Genomic DNA, 24,099 nt, shown 5'->3' with positions numbered 1-24,099 from the left:
CTCATGCCTCTACTGACAGCAAAGATTACACAGTGAGGGGGAGACAGACAGCCATCCAAAGACTATTACCTTGTAGAGTTTTGTTGAACGCCTGACAAAGTCTTACAGTATTTGTACTCAAGTTCAAAACCATTACAACATTCCTCACATTTCTTGATTCAGTTATTTGGAATAAAAAAAAAACTTTAAATGTGGGATGGATGTTGATCTGTTTAAAGGCTGCAGTGTGCAGAGGGAGTGGTGGATTTCGAGTATATTTTGATATTTCAGAGGAGAGCCTGTAGGCATGGCTCTCTTCTCTCTTTCCACTTTGATCCTAAGAATCCCTTACTTTATTTTCTATCATAGCCTCATGCTAAACTTCCCTCTCTCTTGTTTTTCCCCTTTGTCCTAGGATACTGTGAGTGTTACTAAAGATGTCCGATAGTGTCGATATTGAAGAGAAACCGCCAGCCCCTCCCTTGAGAATGAACAGTAGTTCCCGAGACTCTTCATCAGTGAATCACGGCTCCAAACCTCTCCCAATGGCTCCTGAGGAGAAGAACAAGAAGGTCCGCCTGCGCTCCATCTTCCCTGGAGGAGACAAGAGTGAGTAGACATCTGCATCACCCTTTACTGTAGTATAGAACTAGAGCCCTGAGTATGTCCTGACCACGTCATCTAAATATGAAAAACTAGGCCTGGAGTTCTTTTGGGTTTCCACGAAACCCGAGACATCCTCACTGGCTCACGAGGTCAAGTGAAAACAAGGAACCCGTTGATCAGTGATAGACTAACATCACTGTTTTATTAGGGTTAGGAGCCCTCTCTGAGCTATGCAATTTGGGATATGGGTATTGTATTTATTTTTAGCTCTGCCCTCGGCAAAAAAGTGAAACAATCTCAGTTATATAAAAGTTGCTAGAGCCATATAATCCTTGTAAACACAGTTCTTATTCTAAAAATATTGAAAATCACTGTTCAAGAATAATGACACCGATTTTAACGTACAGTGCATTCGGAAGGTATTCAGACCCCTTGACCATTTCTACATTTTGTTAGGTTACAGCCTTATTCTAAAATGTATTAAATTGTTTTTTCAATCGACACACAATACCCGATAATGACAAAGCAAAAATAGTTAAACTAAAAAATAACATTTTATATACAGTACCAGTCAAAAGTTTGGAAACACTCATTCATACTCATTCAAGGGTTTTTCTTTATTTTTACAATTTTCTACATTGTAGAGTAATAGTGAAGACATCAAAACTATGAAATAACACATATGGAATCATGAAGTAACCAAAAAACTATTAAACAAATCAAAATATATTTTATATTTGAGATTCTTCAAAGTAGCCACCCTTTGCCTTGACAGCTTTGCACACTCTTGGCATTCTCTCAACCAGATTCATGAGGTAGTCACCTGGAATGCATTTCAATTAACAGGGGTGCCTTGTTAAAAGTTAATTTGTGGAATTTATTTCCTTCTTAATAAGTTTGAGCCAATCAGTTGTGTTGTGACAAGGTAGGGGTGGTATACAGAAGATAGCTCTATTTGGTAAAAGGCCAAGTCCATATTATCTCAAATAAGAAAAGAGAAACGACAGTCTATCATTACTTTAAGACATGAAGGTCAGTCAATCTGGAAAATGTCAAGAACTTTGAACGTTTCTTCAAGTGCAGTCGCAAAAACCATCAAGCGCTATGATGACACTGGCTCTCATGAGGACCGCCACAGGAAAGGAAGACCCAGAGTTACCTCTGCTGCAGAGGATAAGCTCATCTGAGTTACCAGCCTCAGAAATTGCAGCCCAAATAAATGCTTCACAGAGTTCAAGTAACAGACACATCTCAACATCAACTGTTCAGAGGAGACTGTGTGAATCAGGACTTCATGGACGAATTGCTGCAAAGAAACCACTACTAAAGGACACCAATAAGAAGAAGAGGCTTGGGTCAAGAAACATGAGCAATGGACATTAGACTGGTGGAAATCTGTCCTTTGGTCTGATGAGTCCAAATGTGAGATTTTTGGTTCCAACCGTCGTGTCTTTGTGAGAAGCAGAGTAGGTGAACAGATGATCTCCGCATGTGTGTTCCCACCATGAAGCACGGGGGAGGAGGTGTGATGGTGTGGGGGTGCTTTGCTGGTGACACTGTCTGTGATTTATTTAGAATTCAAGGCACAGTTAACCAGCATGGCTACCACAGCATTCTGGAGCGATACTTCATCCCATCTGGTTTGGGCTTAGTGGGAATATAATTTGTTTTTCAACAGGACAATGACCCAACACACTTCCAGGCTGTGTAAGGGCTATTTGACCAAGAAGGAGAGTGATGGAGTGCTGTATCAGATGACCTGGCCTCCACAATCACCCGACCTCAACCCAATTGAGATGGTTTGGGATGAGTTCAAATCAAACTTTTTGTCACATGCGCCGAATACAATAAGTGTAGACCTTACCGTGAAATGCTTACTTATAAGCCCTTAACCAACAGTGCAGTTCAAGAAGAGCTAAGAAAATATTTACCAAATAAACTAAAGTAAAAAAATTATAATTAAGAGTAACACAATTACGTAACAATAATGAGGCTACATACAGGGGGTACCGGTACCGAGTCAGTGTGCGGGGGTACAGGTTAGTTGAGGTAATTTGTACATGTAGGTAGGGGTGAAGTATAGATAATATACAGCGAGTAGCAGCAGTGTACAGTACAACAAACAAATGGAGGTGTGGGGGGTCAAAGTAATAGTCCGGTGGCCATTTGATTAATTATTCAGCAGTCTTATGGCTTAGGGGTAGAAGCTGTTAAGGAGCCTTTTGGTTCTAGACTTGGCGCTCCGGTACCGCTTGCCATACGGTTGCAGAGAAAACAGACTATGACTTGGGTGACTGGAGTCTCTGACAATTTTATGGGCTTTCCACTGACTATTATATAGGTCCTGGATGGCAGGAAGCCTGGCCCCAGTGATGTACTGGGTCATACGCACTACCCTCTGTAGCGCCTTACGGTCAGATGCCAAGCAGTTGCCTGACCAGGCGGTGATGCAACCGGTCAGGATGCTCTCGATGGTGCAGCTGTAGAACATTTTGAGGATCTGGGGACCCATGCCAAATCCTTTTAGTCTCCTGAGGGGGAAAAGGTTTTGTCTTGCCCTATTCACAACTGTCTTGGTGTGTTTGGACCATGATAGTTTGTTGGTGATGTGGACACCAAGGAACTTGAAACTCTCGACCCGCTCCACTACATTCCCGTTGATGTTAATGGGGGCCTGTTCGGGCCGCCTTTTCCTGTAGTCCACGATCAGCTCCTTTGTCTGTCTCACATTGAGGGAGAGGTTGTTGTCCTGGCACCACACTGCCAGTTTTCTGACCTCCTCCCTATAGGCTGTTTCTTCGTTGTCGGTGATCAGGCTTACCACTGTTGTGTTGTCAGCAAACTTAATGATGGTGTTGGAGTCGTGTTTGGCCACGCAGTCGTGGATGAAAAGGGAGTACAGGAGGGGACTAAGTACACACCCCTGAGGGGCCCCAGTGTTGAGGATCAGCGTGGCAGACTTGTTGTTGCCTACCCTTATCACCTGGGGGCGGCCCGTCAGGAAGTCCAGGATCCAGTTGCAGAGGGAGGTGTTTAGTCCCAGGGTCCTTAGCTTAGTGATGAGCTTCGTGGGCACTATGGTGTTGAACGCTGAGCTGTAGTCAATGAACAGCATTCTCACATAGGTGTTCATTTTGTCCAGGTGGGAAAGGGTAGTGTGGAGTGCGATTGAGATTGCGTCATCTGTGGATCTGTTGGGGCGGTATACGAATTGGAGTGGGTCTAGGTTATCCAGGAGGATGCTGTTGATGTGAGGCATGACCAGCCTATCAAAGCACTTCATGGCTACCGACGTCAGTGCTAAGGAACGGTAATCATTTAGGCAGGTTACCTTCGCTTCCTTGGGCACAGGGACTATGGTGGCCTGCTTGAAACATGTAGGTATTACATACTCAGTCAGGGAGAGGTTGAAAATGTCAGTGAAGACACTTGCCATTTGGACCGCAGAATGAAGGAAAAGCAGCCAACAAGTGCTCAGCATATGTGGGAACTCCTTCAATACTGTTGGAAAAGCATTCCAGGTGAAACTGGTTGACAGAATGCCACAAGTGTGAAAAGTTGTCATCAAGGCAAAGGGTGGCTACTTTGAAGAATATGAAATATATAATATATTTTGATTTGTTTAACACTTTTTTGGTTACTACATGATTCCATATGTGTTATGTCATAGTTTTGTTGTCTTCATTATTATTCTACAATGTAGAAAATTATAAAAATAAAGAAAAACCCTTGAATGAGTAGGAGTGTTCAAACTTTTGACTGGTACTGTAAGTATTCAGACCCTTTACTCAATACTTTGTTGAAGCAACTTTGGCAGCGATTACAGCCTTGAGTCTTCTTGGGTATGATGCTACAAGCTTTCCTGTATTTGGGGAGTTTCTCCCATTCTTCTCTGCAGATCCTCTCAAGCTCTGTCAAGTTGGATGCGGAGCGTTGCTGCACAGCTATAGTCAGGTTTCTCCAGAGATGTTCGATTGGGTTCAAGTCCGAGCTCTGTCTGGGCCACTCAAGGACATTCAGAGACTTGCTCAGAAGCAGCTCCTGCGTTGTCTTGGCTGTGTGCTTAGGGTCGTTGTCTGGTTGGAATGTGAACCTTTGCCCCCAGTTGGAGGTACTACGCACTCTGGAGAAGGTTTTCATCAAGGATTTTTCTGTACTTTGCTCCGTTCATCTTTGCTTCGATCCTGACTAGTCTCCCAGTCCCTGCAGCTGAAAAACATTCCCACAGCATGATTGCCACCACCATGCTTCACCGTAGGGATGGTGCTAGGTTTCCTCCAGGCCTGATGCTTGGCATTCAGGCCAAAGAGTTCAATCTTGGTTTCATCAGACCAGAGAATCTTGTTTCATGGTCTGAGAGTCTTTAGGTGCCTTTTGGCAAACTCCAAGCAGGCTGGCATGTGTCTTTTTACTGAGGAGTGGGTTCCGTCTGGCCACTTTACCATAAAGACCTGATTGGTGGAGTGCTGCAGAGATGGTTATTCTTCTGGAAGGTTCTCCCATCTCCACAGAGGAACTCTATAGCTCTATCAGAGTGACTATCGGGTTCTTGGTCACCTCCCTGACCAAGGCACTTCTCCACCGATTGATCAGTTTGGCCGGGCGGCCAGCTCTAGGAAGAGTCTTGGTGGTTCCAAACTTCTTCCATTTAAGAATGATAGAGGCAACACTGTTCTTGGGGACCTTCAATGCTGCAGACATGTTTTGGTACCCTTCCCCAGATCTGTGTCTTGACACATTCCTGTCTCAGAGCTATATGAACAATTCTTTCAACCTCATGGCTTGGTTTTTGCTCTGACATGCACTGTTAACTGTGGGACCTTATATAGACAGGTGTGTGCCTTTCCAAATCATGTCCAGTCATTTGAATTTACCACAGGTGGACTCCAATCAAGTTGTAGAAACATCTCAAGGATGATCAATGGAAACAGGATGCACCTGAGCTCAATTTCGAGTCTCATGGCAATGGGTGTGTTTTTATTTTTTATAAATGTGCAAACATTTCTAAAATCCTGTTTTAGCTTTGTCATTATGGGGTGATGTGTGTAGATGGCTGAGGATTTAAAAAAAAATCTATTTTAGAATAAGGCTGTAATGTAACAAAATGTGGAAAAAGTCAAGGGGTCTGAATACTTCCCGAAGGCCCTGTACATCTCTTTAAAATATTAGAAATAGATCTGCATGTTCTTTTGTTCCTCCGTGCAGCAAACAAGAAGAAGGAGAAGGAGCGTCCTGAGATCTCCCTGCCTTCAGACTTTGAGCACACCATACATGTTGGTTTTGACGCTGTTACAGGGGAGTTCACTGTAAGTTTCAGTTTCTAATTGTTTTAGTCGTATGTACAGGATACACGTGGTATTCACCGTCTAACCAAATGCTTACTTGCAGGTTCCTTCTCGTCAATGCAACAACAATAAGAACTAATAAAAGATAAGAATACGAACATAAAGTAAATGGCTTATTAGAATAGAATAAACATTTTAGCATAAGTATATTACAGGAAAGCATAATTTATAGTCCAATAGTACATCTTTAAGTGACAGATCAAGGTACTTCCAGTGCATGTATTTATACAGTATATCACAGACAAGGAAGGTATCTAGTAGTAGCTGTTAGTACACCCTTATCACCCATATTACCACTACTTGTTAACTATAACCCAAACATGAAAAGGTGTGCAGTGGCGGTAGCAATGAGGTCAAAGAGTGGATCTAACCCCTGACCTATGACCTGTGACCTCTCTCCCCCAGGGCATCCCAGAGCAGTGGGCACGGCTCCTTCAGACCTCCAACATCACCAAGCTGGAGCAGAAGAAGAACCCTCAGGCCGTGCTGGACGTGCTCAAGTTCTACGACTCCAAAGAGACGGTCAACAACCAGAAATACATGAGTTTCACCTCCGGAGGTGAGAACACACAAACACACAATGCTCAGATCATCTCGCTGTCTCACGTTTTCTGAATGAAAAAGAAAAATGTGCTACTGAGTAAAAGCTTTGACTATTTATCGGAGAGTCTACATGTCAGCGTGTTGTCACTGTAAGAGAATTGGACGTGGGGCAATGATTCCTTTCTCTTTCAGACAAATCCGCACATGGATACATAGCAGTCAACACTCTGGTAAGTGCTCATCCATTTCCAACATGTTCCTTTCATCTCAACAGCTAATTGGTACACATTTGTTGAACGAGAAACAAATATGAGCTTGCACGCGTTGTAGTATTCTCTCCTCAGACGTAGAGTGCTGCGGAGCTTTTGTAAGGACTGTAAGCAAGGACGGTCTATTATCATTACCCTGACCTCACACGACTGTCTCAGAGTCTAAACGTCCCCTTTGGAAATCAGCCTAATGACTCTCTCTGGGCTGCCACAATGGCTCAGTTTATTTTAATAATGAACCGTTTTGTCATATTTCATATATTTTGAAAACCATTGTCCCTATAGGCCCTTAATCGGTAGTTGTGTACGGGTAACTGTCTACACAAGTGATGAAACCAATCTCCTCACTGTATTATAGCTAGACTGGTAAGTTCTAGTCGGAACTAGAAGCACAAGGATTTCGCTACACTCGTATTAACATCTGCTATCCACGTGTTTGTGACCAATACAATTTGATTTGATTTGATTTTGGGGGGAAAGTTGCTATTGACTACACATTCTTTGGACAGTGTCTCTTTCAAAGTAACGTTTCATTGGTGGACTGAGAAAGAAGACTCAGAGGGTATGTGCACTCACCTGCATTTAGTCTTTCTGTCTGTTGGTACTTTACCTCTGGCTTGGGTCTGAGCACGGAGGCCCTTTTTCTCCATTATGGTTCTGCCATGTCTGGAGAAGGCTGTTGTTCCCAGGCGGTTGTGCCAGTCTGTTGACTCCCAGCACTCTGAGGGTCCTGACGAAGTGTTGATAGAGCAGGTTCGTAAGGAGCCGGTTCCTGAGCCTGGCAGTGGGTACCACGCCTCCCAATCGCTCAGCCCTCTGATATATGTAATAACACGGTGGTGTTAAGTTACAGTCCCGAAAGCAAAAGGTTCTGCCACTAATATCACTGTAGTGATCACCTTGGCATCTCCACTCCCCAAAACATGATTTGTGTTTCTTCACCCATGAAAATCTCTCCTCAGTATGTGAGGATCCATTCATCTGTAGTTAGATGTTGAGGATGTCATTTATTCCCCATCACTCCGTAGCGGTCCCCTGCCCTCTGCCCTCTCCTGTCCCGCTGTAGTCCAGTCCATTGCTTTGTAATGTTGTGTGGGTCTGTGTTCAGTAAATCCTCCCATTTTCAACCTTCACATTCAGAACCGACTGCTGTCGTCTGGGCCTCCTGTCAGCCATAGAACCTGCAGCGCCTTATTTGACAAGGTAACTCCTCCATATTACTTTCCACATGCCTCTACGTTGGCTCTACTCTAAATTGAACCATTTTGAACTCTTAATGTTGTTGATGCTAGATTTGCCCAGATGTCCAGGCTCCATTGGATGAAAATGAACAGGACTTACGAATGAACATGACTTGCCCACCGCAAATGTCTGAGATTTTAGAGACATCGCCGTTCTCTATATTTAAATTGAATCTGGCTACATTTAATGTCATGGATGCATCTCTATTTCACCACTTGGCTGTAAGCATTTCCTTAACCAATTCCAAATGGCCCATCCTTTAACTGCCAGGGCTGTGAGGCGCATGCCTGAGAGGGCTGTGACGATACTCACATTCCTGCATGTCGGATCCCATGTTCACCACGTAGCCAATATGTGCCTGCTTTAATAGGCCATCGGCTGTTTAGATCTTGCCGCATGGCCCAGTAGAAACCTGCTAGCCTAGCGCTACTTATCATTAGCCAGCTAGCCTCTCATCTCCTCTGCCGCCTTCACCTCTATCTGTTCTGTCTCTCGGGCTCTTCTCAGAACGCTGACCCCTCTTATCCCCCCATGGCAGAGCTTAAACCAAACCACCTTCCACTGCTAAACAAAGGACTGCTGGCTTGCCACCATTGCATAGCCTGCAGCTAGTCACCACTACTGCTATGCTGTGCTGCTTTGGCTGTTCTTTGCCATCTTACATTGCATACTTAGGCTAGAGATGGATGAAATCTATCCCACCTTACAGAACAGGTTCACCCAGATGATGGTGTTTATGATGGAGTACAGTACAGAGGGGAGAGACATGATAAATCATTTACAGAGGAGCAAATAGTGACAGGGAGGGGCCTTTGCATGGCTCTTTCACCACCATCATAGTTGGTATTGTGGCCTACCGTACTGTAAGACTGGATTATGTTTTTAGTGGCTCTGGTTGGAGTTGGAGTGTTGGGTCAGGGGTTTGTTTTGCATGTTTGGTTCTCCAGGTCCAACTGTATGCTGTGTAATGCAGTTCTATGAGCTGACGCGGAAATACATCACAACATAGATTATCCCTGTTAGCCTTGTTGTAGCATGTTTTCTCATTTGAACTGTTCTTAACTTTCATTTTAACTCTGTTTTTAACTCTCATTTTAACTCTGTTTTTAACTCTCATTTTAACTCTGTTCTTAACTTTCATTTTAACTCTGTTTTTAACTCTCATTTTAACTCTGTTCTTAACTTTCATTTTAACTCTGTTTTTAACTCTCATTTTAACTCTGTTTTTAACTCTCATTTTAACTCTGTTTTTAACTCTCATTTTAACTCTGTTTTTAACTCTCATTTTAACTCTGTTTTTAACTCTCATTTTAACTCTGTTTTTAACTCTCATTTTAACTCTGTTTTTAACTCTCATTTTAACTCTGTTTTTGCTGTAAAATTATTCACTCTCAAACCTCACCCTGTAACTACTCTACAACCCCCCCCCCCCCCCCCCCCACCAACCCCACCCAAATCCCATCCATGCCATACCCCACTCTCTTGTCTTTTCTCTTTCTGGTACATACCTCAGCCCATAAGCCATGCTAGTAGCTATCCTCTCCAGGTTTAAGCAAGCCGATCATGTCGAATACCTACATTCCTAATTACACATGTCAAATCCATTACAATCTTTCTGTTTGACCCTATCCTAGTTCACAGCCGAGCACCCTGTTGTAATAGGAGGTGTTTATTGTGAGCTTGGACATGCTTCATTACATGGAACATTAGGAGTTCCTGGACTAACCATTGACAATAATGCAGGTGATGCAGTCTGTCCCAGTGGTGTCAGATTGTCACAGTCCAACGTACTACAGACCTCCTCACTGACCCCTTGTTTTACCCCTCAGGGTGCAAAGACATCCACAGAGCCCCCGATAGCGCCTCCTGTGTCAGAGGAGGAGGAGGAGGAGGAGGAAGAAGAGGAGGAGGATGACGATGATGACAATGAGCTTCCGCCCGTCATCGCACCTCGACCTGAGCACACTAAATCTGTGAGTCACACTGAGGTTATGAACGATGACTTAAAACCTTGTTACAGATCTAAACAGACTTACAGTCTTACTACCTCAACAACTCAACTCACTACAGAGCTGTAGAGTATGCATGTTTAACCTACTCCTCTCTGACTGTGTCTGTCCTGCTCCTCTCTGACTGTGTCTGTGTCCTGCTCCTCTTTGACTGTGTCCTGCTCCTCTCTGACTGTGACTGTGTCCTGCTCCTCTCTGACCGTGACTGTGTCCTGCTCCTCTCTGACTGTGTCTGTCCTGCTCCTCTCTGACTGTGACTGTGTCCTGCTCCTCTCTGACTGTGACTGTGTCCTGCTCCTCTTTGACTGTGACTGTGTCCTGCTCCTCTCTGACCGTGACTGTGTCCTGCTCCTCTCTGACTGTGACTGTGTCCTGCTCCTCTCTGACTGTGACTGTGTCCTGCTCCTCTCTGACCGTGACTGTGTCCTACTCCTCTCTGACTGTGACTGTGTCCTGCTCCTCTCTGACTGTGACTGTGTCCTGCTTCTCTCTGACTGTGACTGTGTCCTGCTCCTCTCTGACTGTGACTGTGTCCTGCTCCTCTCTGACTGTGACTGTGTCCTGCTCCTCTCTGACTGTGACTGTGTCCTGCTCCTCTCTGACTGTGACTGTGTCCTGCTCCTCTCTGACCGTAACTGTGTCCTGCTCCTCTCTGACTGTGACTCTATCCTGCTCCTCTCTGACCGTGACTGTGTCCTGCTCCTCTCTGACTGTGATTGTGTCCTCCTCTTCTATGACCGTGACTGTGTCCTGCTCCTCTCTGACTGTGATTGTGTCCTCCTCTTCTCTGACTGTGAATGTGTCCTGCTCCTCTCTGACCGTGACTGTGTCCTGCTCTTCTCTGACTGTGACAGTGTCCTGCTCTTCTCTGACTGTGACAGTGTCCTGCTCCTCTGACCGTGACTGTGTCCTGCTCCTCTCTGACTGTGACAGTGTCCTGCTCCTCTGTGACTGTGACTGTGTCCTGCTCCTCTCTGACCGTGACTGTGTCCTGCTCCTCTCTGACTGTGACTGTGTCCTGCTCCTCTGTGACTGTGACTGTGTCCTGCTCCTCTCTGACCGTGACTGTGTCCTGCACTTCTCTGACTGTGACAGTGTCCTGCTCCTCTGACCGTAACTGTGTCCTGCTCCTCTCTGACCGTGACTGTGTCCTACTCTTCTCTGACTGTGACAGTATCCTGCTCCTCTCTGACTGTGACTGTGTCCTGCTCCTCTCTGACCGTGACTGTGTCCTGCTCCTCTCTGACCGTGACTGTGTCCTGCTCCTCTCCGTACAGATATACACCCGCTCTGTCATCGAGCCCTTGGCGCCTCCCGCCCCTGTGAAGGAGGTCACAACCCCACCGGAGTCCCAGGTCCAGCCAGAGAACACGTCCAGCACTCTGTACCGCAACACCGACCGGCAGAAGAAGAAGTCCAAGATGACAGACGAGGAGATTCTGGAGCGACTGAGTATGTTGTCTCTCTGTGGACCTATGGAGCATGGAGAGTCCCATAGAGAGTGTGCTGTAACTGTACTGTGTTGTGTGTCTAGTTCTCCAAACCCATCCTACTGCAGTGATTAGTGTGGGCTGCTCAGTAAGCCAGAGATTACAGCCTTAGGATGGCCAAGCGCCCCTCCGTAGTCTGAGTGCTGCAGTGTCTGCCTGTGTCCCTGTCCAAAAACATCAGCAGTGCTCTACTGAGCAGGCCAACCTTTCAGCATGCAGCAGTGTATTTGGCTGCAGTACGATGCCCCACAGCGGGCCACATCCCTGAGTGGCGTGGGCAGAGGAGTGTGTGTGTAATACAGGGTTGCCTTCTCCATGGTCGTGTGTGTGTGTGTGTGTGTGTGTGTGTGTGTGTGTGTGTGTGTGTGTGTGTGTGTGTGTGTGTGTGTGTGTGTGTGTGTGTGTGTGTGTGTGTGTGTGTGTGTGTGTGTGTGTGTGTGTGTGTGTGTGTGTGTGTGTGTGTGTGTGCCTCAGCCTGACCTAGACCCCCTATTGTCATGCTCTCACACTCTCTACACTCTCCACTAATCACCTCTCTCTGTCCTCCCAGGGAGCATTGTGAGTGTGGGGGACCCCAAAAAGAAGTACACACGCTTTGAGAAAATAGGACAAGGGTAAGTCCACCTTCAATCCAAATCCACCAGCTACTTACTTTCTGTTATTTACCAAAGTAGTCTTTGGTAGTCAGCCCAGCGTCTTTGGTAGTCAGCCCAGCATCTTTGGTAGTCAGCCCAGCTGAGAGAAATAAAGACGGAGTCTCACTCAGAAGTGACCAGAGAAAGAGAGGAGAGAAAGAACGAAGGGTCTGAGAGAGAATAGAGAGAAGTAGAGAGGAAATCAGAACTGTATCTAGGCTTGGCTGCGGGCCAGATGAGCTCAGCCTGCGCTCTCTCTCTCTCTCTCTCTCTCTCTCTCTCTCTCTCTCTCTCTCTCTCTCTCTCTCTCTCTCTCTCTCTCTCTCTCTCTCTCCTTCTCTCTGGAGTTTCGGGTGAGCTTAGCCCTGATATCACCACTCCCTCCACCTCAGTCCTGAACACAACAACGGCAGCTTCCAGCTCCCTCCAGCACTGCAGAGGCGCTCTGTCTGTGTAGCCTCATCTAACACACCCCTAAGGGCTCCCTGATCAATGTGGGTGGTAATGACAGACAATCTACACACACTGTCTATAAATTAAAACAGCTGTGCAAAAAGATAAGAACACTACTCTGTGGTTACACACAGATTCCTCTGATTGAATCGACAGGAAAAATGTTATCTCATGATGTGAGCTGTTAACAAACCTGGAGATAGATCACATGAGACTATTCCTGATGAGTCAATAATTAGTATGGATTGGTTGCACAGCTACATAACAGAGTGTTCGTTACCTGGCTGGCTGCAGGGTATCAGTGTCTGGGCCAGGGCCTGGGCTGGGCATGGGCTGGGCCTGGGCAGGGACTGGGCCTGGGCTGGGCCTCGGCAGGGCCTGGACTGGGCCTGGGCTAGGGCTGGGCCTGCCTCCACGAGAGCTGACTGGACCAAACATGAACACTCTTTCATTATTCATACACACTTACAATGCAATACACTGGTGTAGCGTGACAGTCTCAGGGATGGAGGGAGGGAGGGAGGGAGGGAGGGAGGGAGGGAGGGAGGGAGGGAGGGAGGGAGGGAGAAGAGGGCAAGGAGAACAGAGTGAGGGAGAGAAGTGGGAGAGAGAGATGTGTGACTTGACTCAAGCTCTGACTTGTGACTTGTGAAATCAGTCTTCCACTTCATTCTGTCTAATAATAACTTAATAACATGAACTTTATTTGTATAGCACTTTTCAATGCAGGTAACAAAGTGCTTCACATCATAAAATAATCATATAAAAGTACTAACAAAGACAGGATGAAGGAGACTGAAAGAAGATAGCTAATTGAAATCATACATTAAAAGCACCTTTATAAAAGTTTAAACTTTATGAAAACTTCAGCAGGGATTTAAAGAGGCACTGAATCTGCAAGCCTGATCCAAAGTCTAGGGGCCCTAATGGCAGATGCCTTGTCTCCTTTCATTTTCAATCTAAACTTTGGAGTGGTCAACAGTGCCCTGCCAGAGGATCTGAGGCTGCGTCCTGGCTCGTAGGAAGATTAAAGATCAGAGATATAGGATGAGGCTAAACCGAGTCTAGCCTTAAACGAGAATAATAACATTTAATCTATTTTAAAAGTGACTGGTAGCCGGGGCACAGAAGCTAAAATAAGTGTGATATGGTTACATTTTCTGGTGCAGAACTGCAGCATTTTGAACTAACTGTAGACGATGGAGTGAGTTCTGACTGAGACATGTATACAAAGCGTTACAGTACTCTAGTCGTGAGGAAATAAAAGCATGTAGCTATAACTGTCTCCAGATCAGTGACTGAATAAAATACTTGACTCCAGCTATATTTCTTAGAGGATAAAAGCAGGACTGGATAACCTTTTTAACATTCAGTTTGAGGTTTAGGTAAAGGGTCAAAGAAGACACCAAGGTTTTTGGCTGTAGGCTTTACATTGGTAGACAAATAACCAAGGTTATTTACAATCTGGGTTCTAGCAAGGTGGGGGACAAATAAAACAATTTCTTATCATTGAGCTGGAGAAAATTGTCAGACATCCAACATTTGATGTCAGCAAGACACTTGTGAAGGGTAGCTATGCTAGTTTGGCCACTGGGTTTGATTAGTAAATAAAGCTATGTGCCATCCGCATAGCAGTGAAACGGAATGTTATGATTGCAGATTATGTCACCAAGGGGAAGCATGTACAGGGGGAAAACGATGGGGCCCAGAATTTAACCCTGGGGGACACCATAGTGAATAGGTTCTGGGGACGAGACTGAACCACCCATGCTCACTGAGAAATGTCTGCCTCATAGATATTACCTTAACCTGTCAAGGTCAATGCTGGAGATTATCAACCACCTCTCCAGCCAACAAATATGTTATCCAAAAGAACTAGAATGGAGCATTCACCGGCATCGACAGCCCACAGCATGTCATTGTTGACTGTCAATTAAGCAGTTTCCGTGCTGTGAAGTGAACGGAAGCCTGTCTGGAATTTTTCAAGTAAGTTGTTCATGCTCAAATAAGCCACCAATTGCTTGAAAGCAACATCTGAAATCTTGGATTAAAAAAAATCAGTTTAGAGATGGGTCTATAATTACTCAGTGAGGAGGGTTCTAGATTGGGCTTTTTAAGGAGAGGTTGGACCAGGGCAGTTTTTAAATAGGCTGGAATGGAGCCAGAGGTCAGGGAGCTATTTACAATAGACAGAATGTTGGGGCCAACAGTAGGCATAACTTTTTTTAGTAGTCTATTAGGGAACATGTCCAAGGGGCAGGAGGAGGTCTTCATGTGGTCTACAGTACCAAGGAGGGACTCAAAGGATATTTGCTCAAAGGAGCAAAAGGAAGCAGTAGACAGTCTCAGAGTAGTTGCCTCAAGTGCCTTCTGACAGGAAATGATGGTATGGCGTCGGCTACTGTCATTGTGGGATGAATCTTAAAAACTGTTTGCAGAGGTCAGGGGATGCTGGCATTCTCTGCCTGTGTCTGCCTCATTGCTGTGACTTCAGTTGCACAGACAGCTTCTCCCACGTGGCAGAATTGAGTGGGAAAAGTCGCTAAATGCTATCAAAACCAAAGAAACTCCCCGAAGGCAGCCTAAAATGTAGCTGAATTTGTCGCTAGCCTCTTTTTGGAGGGGTCTGAAAACTCTAAATATAGCAGAAAAAGTCGCTAAATTGACAACCCTGATAATTTTTCAAATTAACTGTCAATATGCCAACATTTCATTCAAACAATGCCAATCCACAGCCAAACACTGGCTGGAATCAGTTGATGATAGGACTTAGACAAGTTGTAAATGTAACAAGTACTGCTATTGTATCAGATAATAGCACTGACAGCTTTCCAAGAAAACTACATCTGTGACATTTATGGTCTGTTTAAATATATTTTAGAGGCTATTTATACAAAACATTTGTATAATACCTCTATAAACTGTATTTAGAATTATATGACAATATTTTAGGTTGACAATAATTATATTACACGTATTCCACATGCCACATGCCTATTTTTCTACATAAGTAAAGCCTGGATTATGCCTCTACCAATTAGACTGGTTTGGATTTCTCCATGATCAATATGGCTGCCATTTTCACCCCATTATGGAATTTTGAGTGTTTATAACATAGCCCCTCTAGTAATTTAATAGGATCTCTATTGGTTAGACTGCCATGGTGCACTGGTAAAGTCAATGCAGTGGAAACTAGGCTGAAGTTCATGGTGTATAACCAAACATTTAACCAGACCCCTGGCAGGAGACTCAGTCTGTTCCTGGTTATATTCCACCACTGGGACTGTGTTATATTCCTTCACCATGGGACTGTGTTTCATATTCCTTCACCATGGGACTGTGTTTCATAATCCTTCACCATGGGACTGTGTTTCATATTACTTCACCATGGGACTGTGTTATATTTCTTCACCATGGGACTGTGTTATATTCCTTCACCATGGGACTGTGTTTCATATTCCTTCACCATGGGATTGTGTTATATTCCTTCACACTGGGACTGTGTTATATTCCTTCACCATGGGACTGTGTTATATTCCTTCACCATAGGACTTTGTTATATTCCTTCACCATGGGACTGTGTTATATTCCTTCACCATGGGACTGTGTTTTATATTCCTTCACCATGGGACTGTGTTATATTCCTTCACCATGGGTCTGTGTTATATTCCTTCACCATGGGTCTGTGTTATATTCCTTCACCATGGGTCTGTGTTATATTCCTTCACCATGGGACTGTGTTATATTCCTTCACCATGGGTCTGTGTTTCATATTACTTCACCATGGGTCTGTGTTATATTCCTTCACCATGGGACTGTGTTATATTCCTTCACCATGGGTCTGTGTTATATTCCTTCACCATGGGACTGTGTTATATTCCTTCACCATGGGTCTGTGTTATATTCCTTCACCATGGGACTGTGTTTCATATTACTTCACCATGGGACTGTGTTATATTTCTTCACCATGGGACTGTGTTATATTCCTTCACCATGGGTCTGTGTTATATGCCTTCACCATGGGACTGTGTTATATTCCTTCACCATTGGACTGTGTTTCATATTACTTCACCATGGGTCTGTGTTATATTCCTTCACCATGGGTCTGTGTTATATTCCTTCACCATGGGACTGTGTTTCATATTACTTCACCATGGGTCTGTGTTATATTCCTTCACCATGGGACTGTGTTATATTCCTTTACCATGGGACTGTGTTATATTCCTTCACCATGGGACTGTGTTATATTCCTTCACCATGGGACTGTGTTATATTCCTTCAGCATGGGACTGTGTTTCATATTACTTCACCATGGGTCTGTGTTATATTCCTTCACCATGGGACTGTGTTATATTCCTTCACCATGGGACTGTGTTATATTCCCTTGGAGCTGATTCAGAAATGGCAGCATCGTAAAAACATGGCTGTACCCAGGGAGGTGCCTGTGGTGTCTTGCCCCAGGGCAGAGTCCAGGGTGGTGGTTCTGCCCTCCAGCACTCAGAGGTGTAAAATGTCAGGGCAGAGAGAGGGACATCTTTGGATAGAGGTGCAGAGATTACTGTACCCGAGCCAGGGGTGCCAAACACACAGAGCTTTTATCAGCTTACTGTAATCTTTGTCTGGCTAATTCAAAGGCTGCTCAGGATACTATAGAGGGAATATCAAATCTTTGATTCCACTGGAGCCTCAATACCCCTGTGGCACAGGCATCAGAATAACACATCATTTACGCACAATACATATACTGTATATGTTACAGAACATACACTTTGCAATGAATAATAATGTACATGTTAAAAAGTGCACTTTAAATACACTGTACACTTGGCAGAGTAGGTTCACATGCCAGTCATGCACTGTATGCATTACAGAGTTGGTGAACATCGTAGAGGAATGGGCACTCCCTACCAAGGTTATTATAGTAAACTAAAACAGAAATTAAAACAAAAACTAAGTTAATGAAAAAACTATTTAGTAAACTGAAATAAAAGAATTAACAAACTCAAATCAAATGGTATTGGTCACATACACATATTTAGCAGATGTTATTGCGGGTGTAGCAAAATGCTTGTGTTTCTAGCTCAAACAGTGCAGTGCAAATACTGCTATACTGAAACTATTATAATTTTGTTTCTCCAAAATGATAGAAAATAAAATGAAAACCATTGTGAATTATGTTCAGTTTTAGTTTTTTTGTAAAATTTTGGGGCAAAGATCTAATGGGATTTTCAATCTACTTAATCTGGTGGGCAGCCAGATGATGGGGATGTTTCAAAAAGGCCTAGCTTGGGCATCACTTTCACTAGCTATCACTAGCTAATGGGGGAAAAATGACTAAGTATCAAACTTGATTCTTCTTACATGTCCTACTAAAGTTACCCCTAGAGTTGATCGACGCACCCAATTAGCATAGAACAAAAATCCCCATCAAAGTCCATCTGTTTAAGCCAATGTTGGCCTTCAGCATCTGCGGTGGAAGGTGGCAAAGTTACAGCAGTGTCTGTCAGGCAGGAAACATCCCGAAAATCGCTCTTCTCACGAAAACGTCTGCAGAATCTGAGCGGTTTGGGCTAGAAACGAATATAACCTAACCTGAGCTCTCAAGAACCCAATGCCATACAGCCATAGGGTTCTCCTTTGAACTGCTAATAATCAATGCAATACTGTTTTGGAAATTTCAGAAATTCTATACTGAACAAAAACAACTTGCAATAATATCAACCATTTTTACTGAGTTACAGTACATCTAAGGACATCAGACCATATAAATGAATTCATTAGGTCCTAATCTATGGATTTCACATGACTGGGAATACAGATATGCATTTGTTGGTCACAGATACCTTTAAAAAAAAGTATGGGCGTGGATCAGAAAACCAGTCAGTATCTGATGTGACTACCATTTTCCTCATGCAACGCGGCACATCAACTTCGCATAGAGTTGATCAGGCTGTCGCCTGTGGAATGTTTTCCCAGTCCTCTTCAATGGCTGTGCAAAGCTGCTGGATATTGGCGGGAACTGGAACCCACTGTCGTACACGTCTACCCAGAACATCCCAAACGTGCTCAACGGGTGACATGTCTGGTGAGTTTGCAGGCCATGGAAGAACTGGGACATTTTTCAGCTTCCAGGAATTGTGTACTGATCCTTGTGACATGATGATCATGCTGAAACATGAGGTGATGGCGGCGGATGAATGGCACGACAATGGGCCTCAGGATCTCGTCACGGTATCTCTGCGCATTAATTGCCATCGATAAAATGCAATTGTGTTCGTTGTCCGTAGTCTATGCCTGCCCATACCATAACCCCACCGCCACCATGGGGCACTCTGTTCACAACGTTGACATCAGCAAACTACTCGCCAACACAACGGCATTTACGTGGTCTGCAGTTGTGAGGCCGGTTGGACGTACTGCCAGATTCTCTCAAATGACGTTGGAGAAGGCTTATGGTAGAGAAATGAACATGACATTCTCTGTCAACAGCTCTGCTGGACATTAATGCAGTCAGCATTCCAATTGCACATCCCATCAAAACTTGAGACATATGTGGCATTGTGTTGTGTGACAAAACTGCACATTTTGTGGCCTTTTATTGTCCTCAGCACAAGGTGCACCTATGTAACGATCACGCTGTTGAATCAGTTTCTTGATCTGCCACACCAGTCAGGTGGTTGGATTATCTTGGCAAAGAAAAAATGCTCACTAATAGGGATGTAAACTAATTTGTGCACAACATTTGAGAGAAATAATATTTGTGTGCATACGGAAAATGTCTGGGATATTTGATTTCAGCTCATGAAACATGGGGCCAACAGTTTACATACATATTTTTTTCAGTAAACTTTCATATCCCCCCAAATCTGATTTAATAAATACAAAAGATACACTTCCTGTGAGGCATTTTAGATTCCCACGGAGGTGTTTTGTGTTGCACTTCCCGACCTAATGGAAACTCGGGAGGGAACAAAAAAAAACATCTGCTCGAAGCTGTTACACAAAAACACTCAGTGGAAATCTGTGGTAAAACAGCTAACAGAAAGTGCATCTTTTTTACTTGTTAAGTTGATTTTGTATGATAACTTTTGTGTTCAAGTTTAGTGTTCAAGGTTTCCAAAACGGTATCGCAATCAAGGATAAATTGTTTGTAGAGCATTTCACACTTGACCAAATCACCTCAGCTAATCAAAAGGGATGTGGAAGGACTGAGTCATGAGAAGGGCTAACCTATGACCTGACCCATCACCTTATGTATTACTGACCCACAGTTGCAAGAAGCGACTTCAAAACAATTATACAACCCAAATTGCTCCTAGCCTCCCAAACATCCTTTCTGAAACATAACAATATAAAAACTAAATATAAATATTTAACTTTTATTTAACGAGGCGGCCTACCAAAAGGCAAAAGGCCTGCTGCGGGGATGGGGGCCTGGGATTAAAAATAAAACATTTATACAATATAAAAGCCTAGTGGTTAGAGCGTTGGACTTGTAACCGAAAGGTTGCAAGTTCAAATCCCCGAGCTGACAAGGTACAAATCTGTCGTTCTGCCCCTGAACAGGCAGGTAACCCACTGTTCCTAGGCCGTCATTGAAAATAAGAGTTTGTTCTTAACTGACTTGCCTGGTTAAATAAAGGTAAAATATTAAAATAGGACAAAACAACAAGCGAGACAACACTACATAAAGACAGACCTAAGACAACAACATAGCAAGGCAGCAACACATGACAACACAGCATGGTAGCAACACAACATGACAACAACATGGTAGCAACACAACATAGTAGCAGCACAAAACATGGCACAAACATTATTGGGCACAGACAACAGCACAAAACGCAAGAAGGTAGAGACAACAATACATCACACAAAGCAGCCACAACTGTCAGTAAAAGTGTACATGATTGAGAATTTGAATGAAGAGATTGAGATAAAACTGTCTAGTTTGAGTGTTTGTTGCAGCTCGTTCCAGTTGCTAGCTGCAGCGAACTGAAAACAGGAGCGACCCAGGGATGTGTGTGCTTTGGGGACCTTTAACAGAATGTGACTGGCAGGACGGGTGTTGTATGTGGAGGATGAGGGGTGCAGTAGATATCTCAGATAGGGGGGAGTGAGGCCTAAGAGGGTTTTATAAATAAGCATCAACCAGTGGGTCTTGCGACAGGTATACAGTGATGACCAGTTTACAGAGGAGCATAGAGTGCAGTGATGTGTCCTATAAGGAGCATTGGTGGCAAATCTGATGGCCAAATGGTAAAGAACATCTAGCCGCTCGAGAGCACCCTTACCTGCCGGTCTATAAATTACGTCTCCGTAGTCTAGCATGGGTAGGATGGTCATCTGAATCAGGGTTAGTTTGGCAGCTGGGGTGAAAGAGATGCGATTACGATAGAGGAAACCAAGTCTAGATTTAACTTCAGCATGCAGCTTTGGTATGTGCTGAGAGAAGGACAGTGCACCGTCTAGCCATACTCCCAAGTACTTGTATGAGGTGACTACCTCAAGCTCTAAACCCTCAGAGGTAGTAATCACACCAGTGGGAGGAGGGGCATTCTTCTTATCAAACCACATGACCTTTGTTTTGGAGGTGTTCAGAACAAGGTTAAGGGTAGAGAAAGCTTGTTGGACACAATGACAGCTTTGTTGTAGAGCATTTAACACAAAATACAGGGAGGGCTAGCTGAGTATAAGACTGTATCATCTGCATATATATGAATGAGAGAGCTTCCTACTGCCTGAGCTATGTTGTTGATGTAAATTGAGAAGAGCGTGGTGCCTAGGATCGAGCCTTGGGGTACCCCCTTGGTGACAGGCAGTGGCTGAGACAGCAGATTTTCTGACTTTATACACTGCACTATTTGAAAGAGGTAGTTAGCAAATATAAACAAATATAAACGTGCAAATCAGGTCTGAAAAGATACTGAAATTAAACTGAATTCTAAATAAAAATCTAAAAAATTATAGAAATAAAAGACTATAATAACCTTGCTCCACACACACTTCACATGCAACTCAGACCCACCACTCATAGCAGAATGAGCTCTTGACATTATCCACATACACAAGTGGTATAATGTGTACATTATATACTGTAGGGACATAACCCCTGCAAGACATTTATAGAAATCACAGAGGAAAGGTCACTTTATTGACAGGTTTATGACTTGTATTAGTTATTACTGACCCAGAAGCATTAGTGTTGCCTTTTCAATGGCCAATCATCAATGCTGCCCTCTGGTGGTCAAATGAAATGGTACCTGATCATCTATGGAAAAAAGCAATTGAACTGCTCGCATTCAAAGACATTGTGTAATAGTTTTCTTTAAGATTATTGTGTTAATAAAACAAGAAGGAAGTGTCCTCCAGGCTCTGGAGAGTTGCATAACTCTAATATTATGGAGATAGATACCGTGGAGGGACATGTTTTGGATGGATAGCTTGTGTGCACCATGATCTGTTCTATCTCCTTGCATGAGGACTTGTTTCTATGTGGAACTAATGCGTTGTTCTCTTGTTTCCTCAGGGCATCTGGCACTGTATACACAGCCATTGACATTGCTACTGGCCAGGAGGTAAACTAACTTAACTACCGCAGTCCTTTCAGAAAAACATCCACATCTTACGTGTCGGTCTGTCACCCTGATTAGCCATCTCTTCTGGCGAATCACAGTAGCTGTGTAATCTGTCGGAAGAGCACCGAAAACACCGTCTAATGTCTCGTTTGTGGTTGTGCCTCTGTCAGGTGGCCATCAAGCAGATGAATCTCCAGCAGCAGCCCAAGAAGGAGCTCATCATCAACGAGATCCTGGTGATGAGGGAAAACAAAAACCCCAACATAGTCAACTACCTGGACAGGTGACCTTCATAGCCATGGTTACTGATGGGGAAAACCGCAAGTATAGCAGATACTCTAAATAGGACCATGTCGTGCACTACTATACTCGAAGGTAGACTCAGTGAAATGGCATTGCCACGAGTAGCACCGTAGCCATTGAGAGTAGCACTGTAGCCATCACTCTCACACGGTCGCACACATTATCTGCGCATGTGCACGGGTTTGCTTCACGCTGTTAGAGCGTGGTAGCCAGGGCACCAAAACAGAGGAGAAGTTAAGCCTCAAGCTCCAGTGCTCTTAGTTGATGCGGACATTGACCCACTTTGCTGTTTACTTTCTGGATCCTACCTTTAATCTCTCTGTCCTCCTCTGTATGCAGTTACCTGGTAGGGGATGAGCTGTGGGTGGTGATGGAGTACCTGGCTGGAGGCTCACTGACCGATGTCGTGACTGAGACCTGCATGGACGAGGGCCAGATCGCTGCAGTCTGCAGAGAGGTAAGAGACCAGCCTACAAATACCCCCTAGTGACTTGATCTGAGCCCCTTCTGACCACTAGCCTAGGCATTTCCTCTGATCCAGATGTGTGTCTGTGTCCCCACTCTCTACAGTGTCTGCAGGCTCTGGACTTCCTGCACTCCAACCAGGTGATCCACAGAGACATCAAGAGTGACAACATCCTGCTGGGCATGGACGGCTCGGTCAAGCTCAGTAAGTCATCTCACCAGTAAGGGACAGGCAGGAGGGGCCAGGGTGGAATGATAGTCAATTGGATGTTGGTGGTAGAGAGTCCTGTGGGGAGTGGTGGGGTTGAAGAAGCCATGTCTGACATGTTCCTCTCTCCCTAAAGCCGACTTCGGGTTCTGTGCCCAGATCACCCCAGAGCAGAACAAGCGCAGCACCATGGTGGGCACGCCCTACTGGATGGCACCCGAGGTGGTGACCCGCAAGGCCTACGGGCCCAAGGTGGACATCTGGTCCCTGGGCATCATGGCTATAGAGATGGTGGAGGGTGAACCTCCCTACCTGAATGAGAACCCTCTCAGGGTAAGACACATTATCTACAGTTCACACACATCCAGGGATATACTGGAGCTATTTGATCAGTAAGGGCCAATAACTGATTGGCCCTCTCCACCCCTCTCTCCCATCCCCTCAGGCGCTGTACCTTATCGCCACCAACGGGACTCCAGAGCTCCAGAACCCTGAGCGTCTGACCTCCGTGTTCAGAGACTTCCTCAACCGTTGCCTGGAGATGGACGTGGACCGCAGAGGCTCAGCCAAGGAGCTCCTCCAGGTACTGACCACCATGTTAACCCCAACCTGACCACACTGACCACTAACATAACCCAAACCTTAACCTGACCACTCTAACATAACCCAAACTCGACCACACTGACCAGTCTACCCCTACATTACTAACATACCGTTCTAACCTTAAATCACAGTCTGTACACGCAGAGCATTCCCCTCATTACTGTTCTTCGCTTGTGTTCTTTGCAGCATTCGTTCCTGAAGTTAGCCAAGCCCCTGTCCAGCCTGAGCCCCCTGATTGTTGCAGCCAAGGAAGCCATCAAGAACAGCAGCCGCTAGGAGGCACTGTGTGTCCACACACAGAGCTGGACCCTGCTCCATGGGGTTGTGAGACAGGCAGCACAGGGATAGACAGTAACCAACCCCCCTGCTGC

At 44.7% G+C, this 24,099-nt stretch overlaps 1 protein-coding gene across 2 annotated transcripts; it reads left to right on the top strand.

Moving 5' to 3' along the window:
* Positions 1 to 416: 416 nt before the first annotated feature.
* On the top strand, positions 417 to 24,004 carry LOC120056607 (serine/threonine-protein kinase PAK 3-like). 2 transcript variants are annotated; one of them, XM_039004807.1, is made up of 14 exons: positions 417 to 588; positions 5,791 to 5,891; positions 6,336 to 6,489; positions 6,666 to 6,703; positions 9,814 to 9,957; positions 11,271 to 11,445; positions 12,034 to 12,097; positions 22,101 to 22,149; positions 22,320 to 22,432; positions 22,792 to 22,909; positions 23,023 to 23,122; positions 23,262 to 23,458; positions 23,571 to 23,708; positions 23,915 to 24,004. In XM_039004807.1, the coding sequence occupies exons 1-14, from the start codon at positions 417 to 419 to the stop codon at positions 24,002 to 24,004; spliced, it is 1,653 nt and encodes a 550-aa protein (XP_038860735.1). The 2 variants fall into 2 exon arrangements, with proteins under 2 accessions (XP_038860735.1, XP_038860734.1); XM_039004806.1 differs by having other exon boundaries at positions 5,791 to 5,892; positions 6,316 to 6,489.
* The last annotated feature ends 95 nt before the right edge of the window (positions 24,005 to 24,099 follow it).

This window comes from Salvelinus namaycush, chromosome 12, assembly GCF_016432855.1.
Source record: "Salvelinus namaycush isolate Seneca chromosome 12, SaNama_1.0, whole genome shotgun sequence".
In the NCBI taxonomy this organism is placed as follows: Eukaryota; Metazoa; Chordata; class Actinopteri; order Salmoniformes; family Salmonidae; genus Salvelinus; species Salvelinus namaycush.
This window is presented reverse-complemented; position numbering and strand designations above follow the sequence as displayed.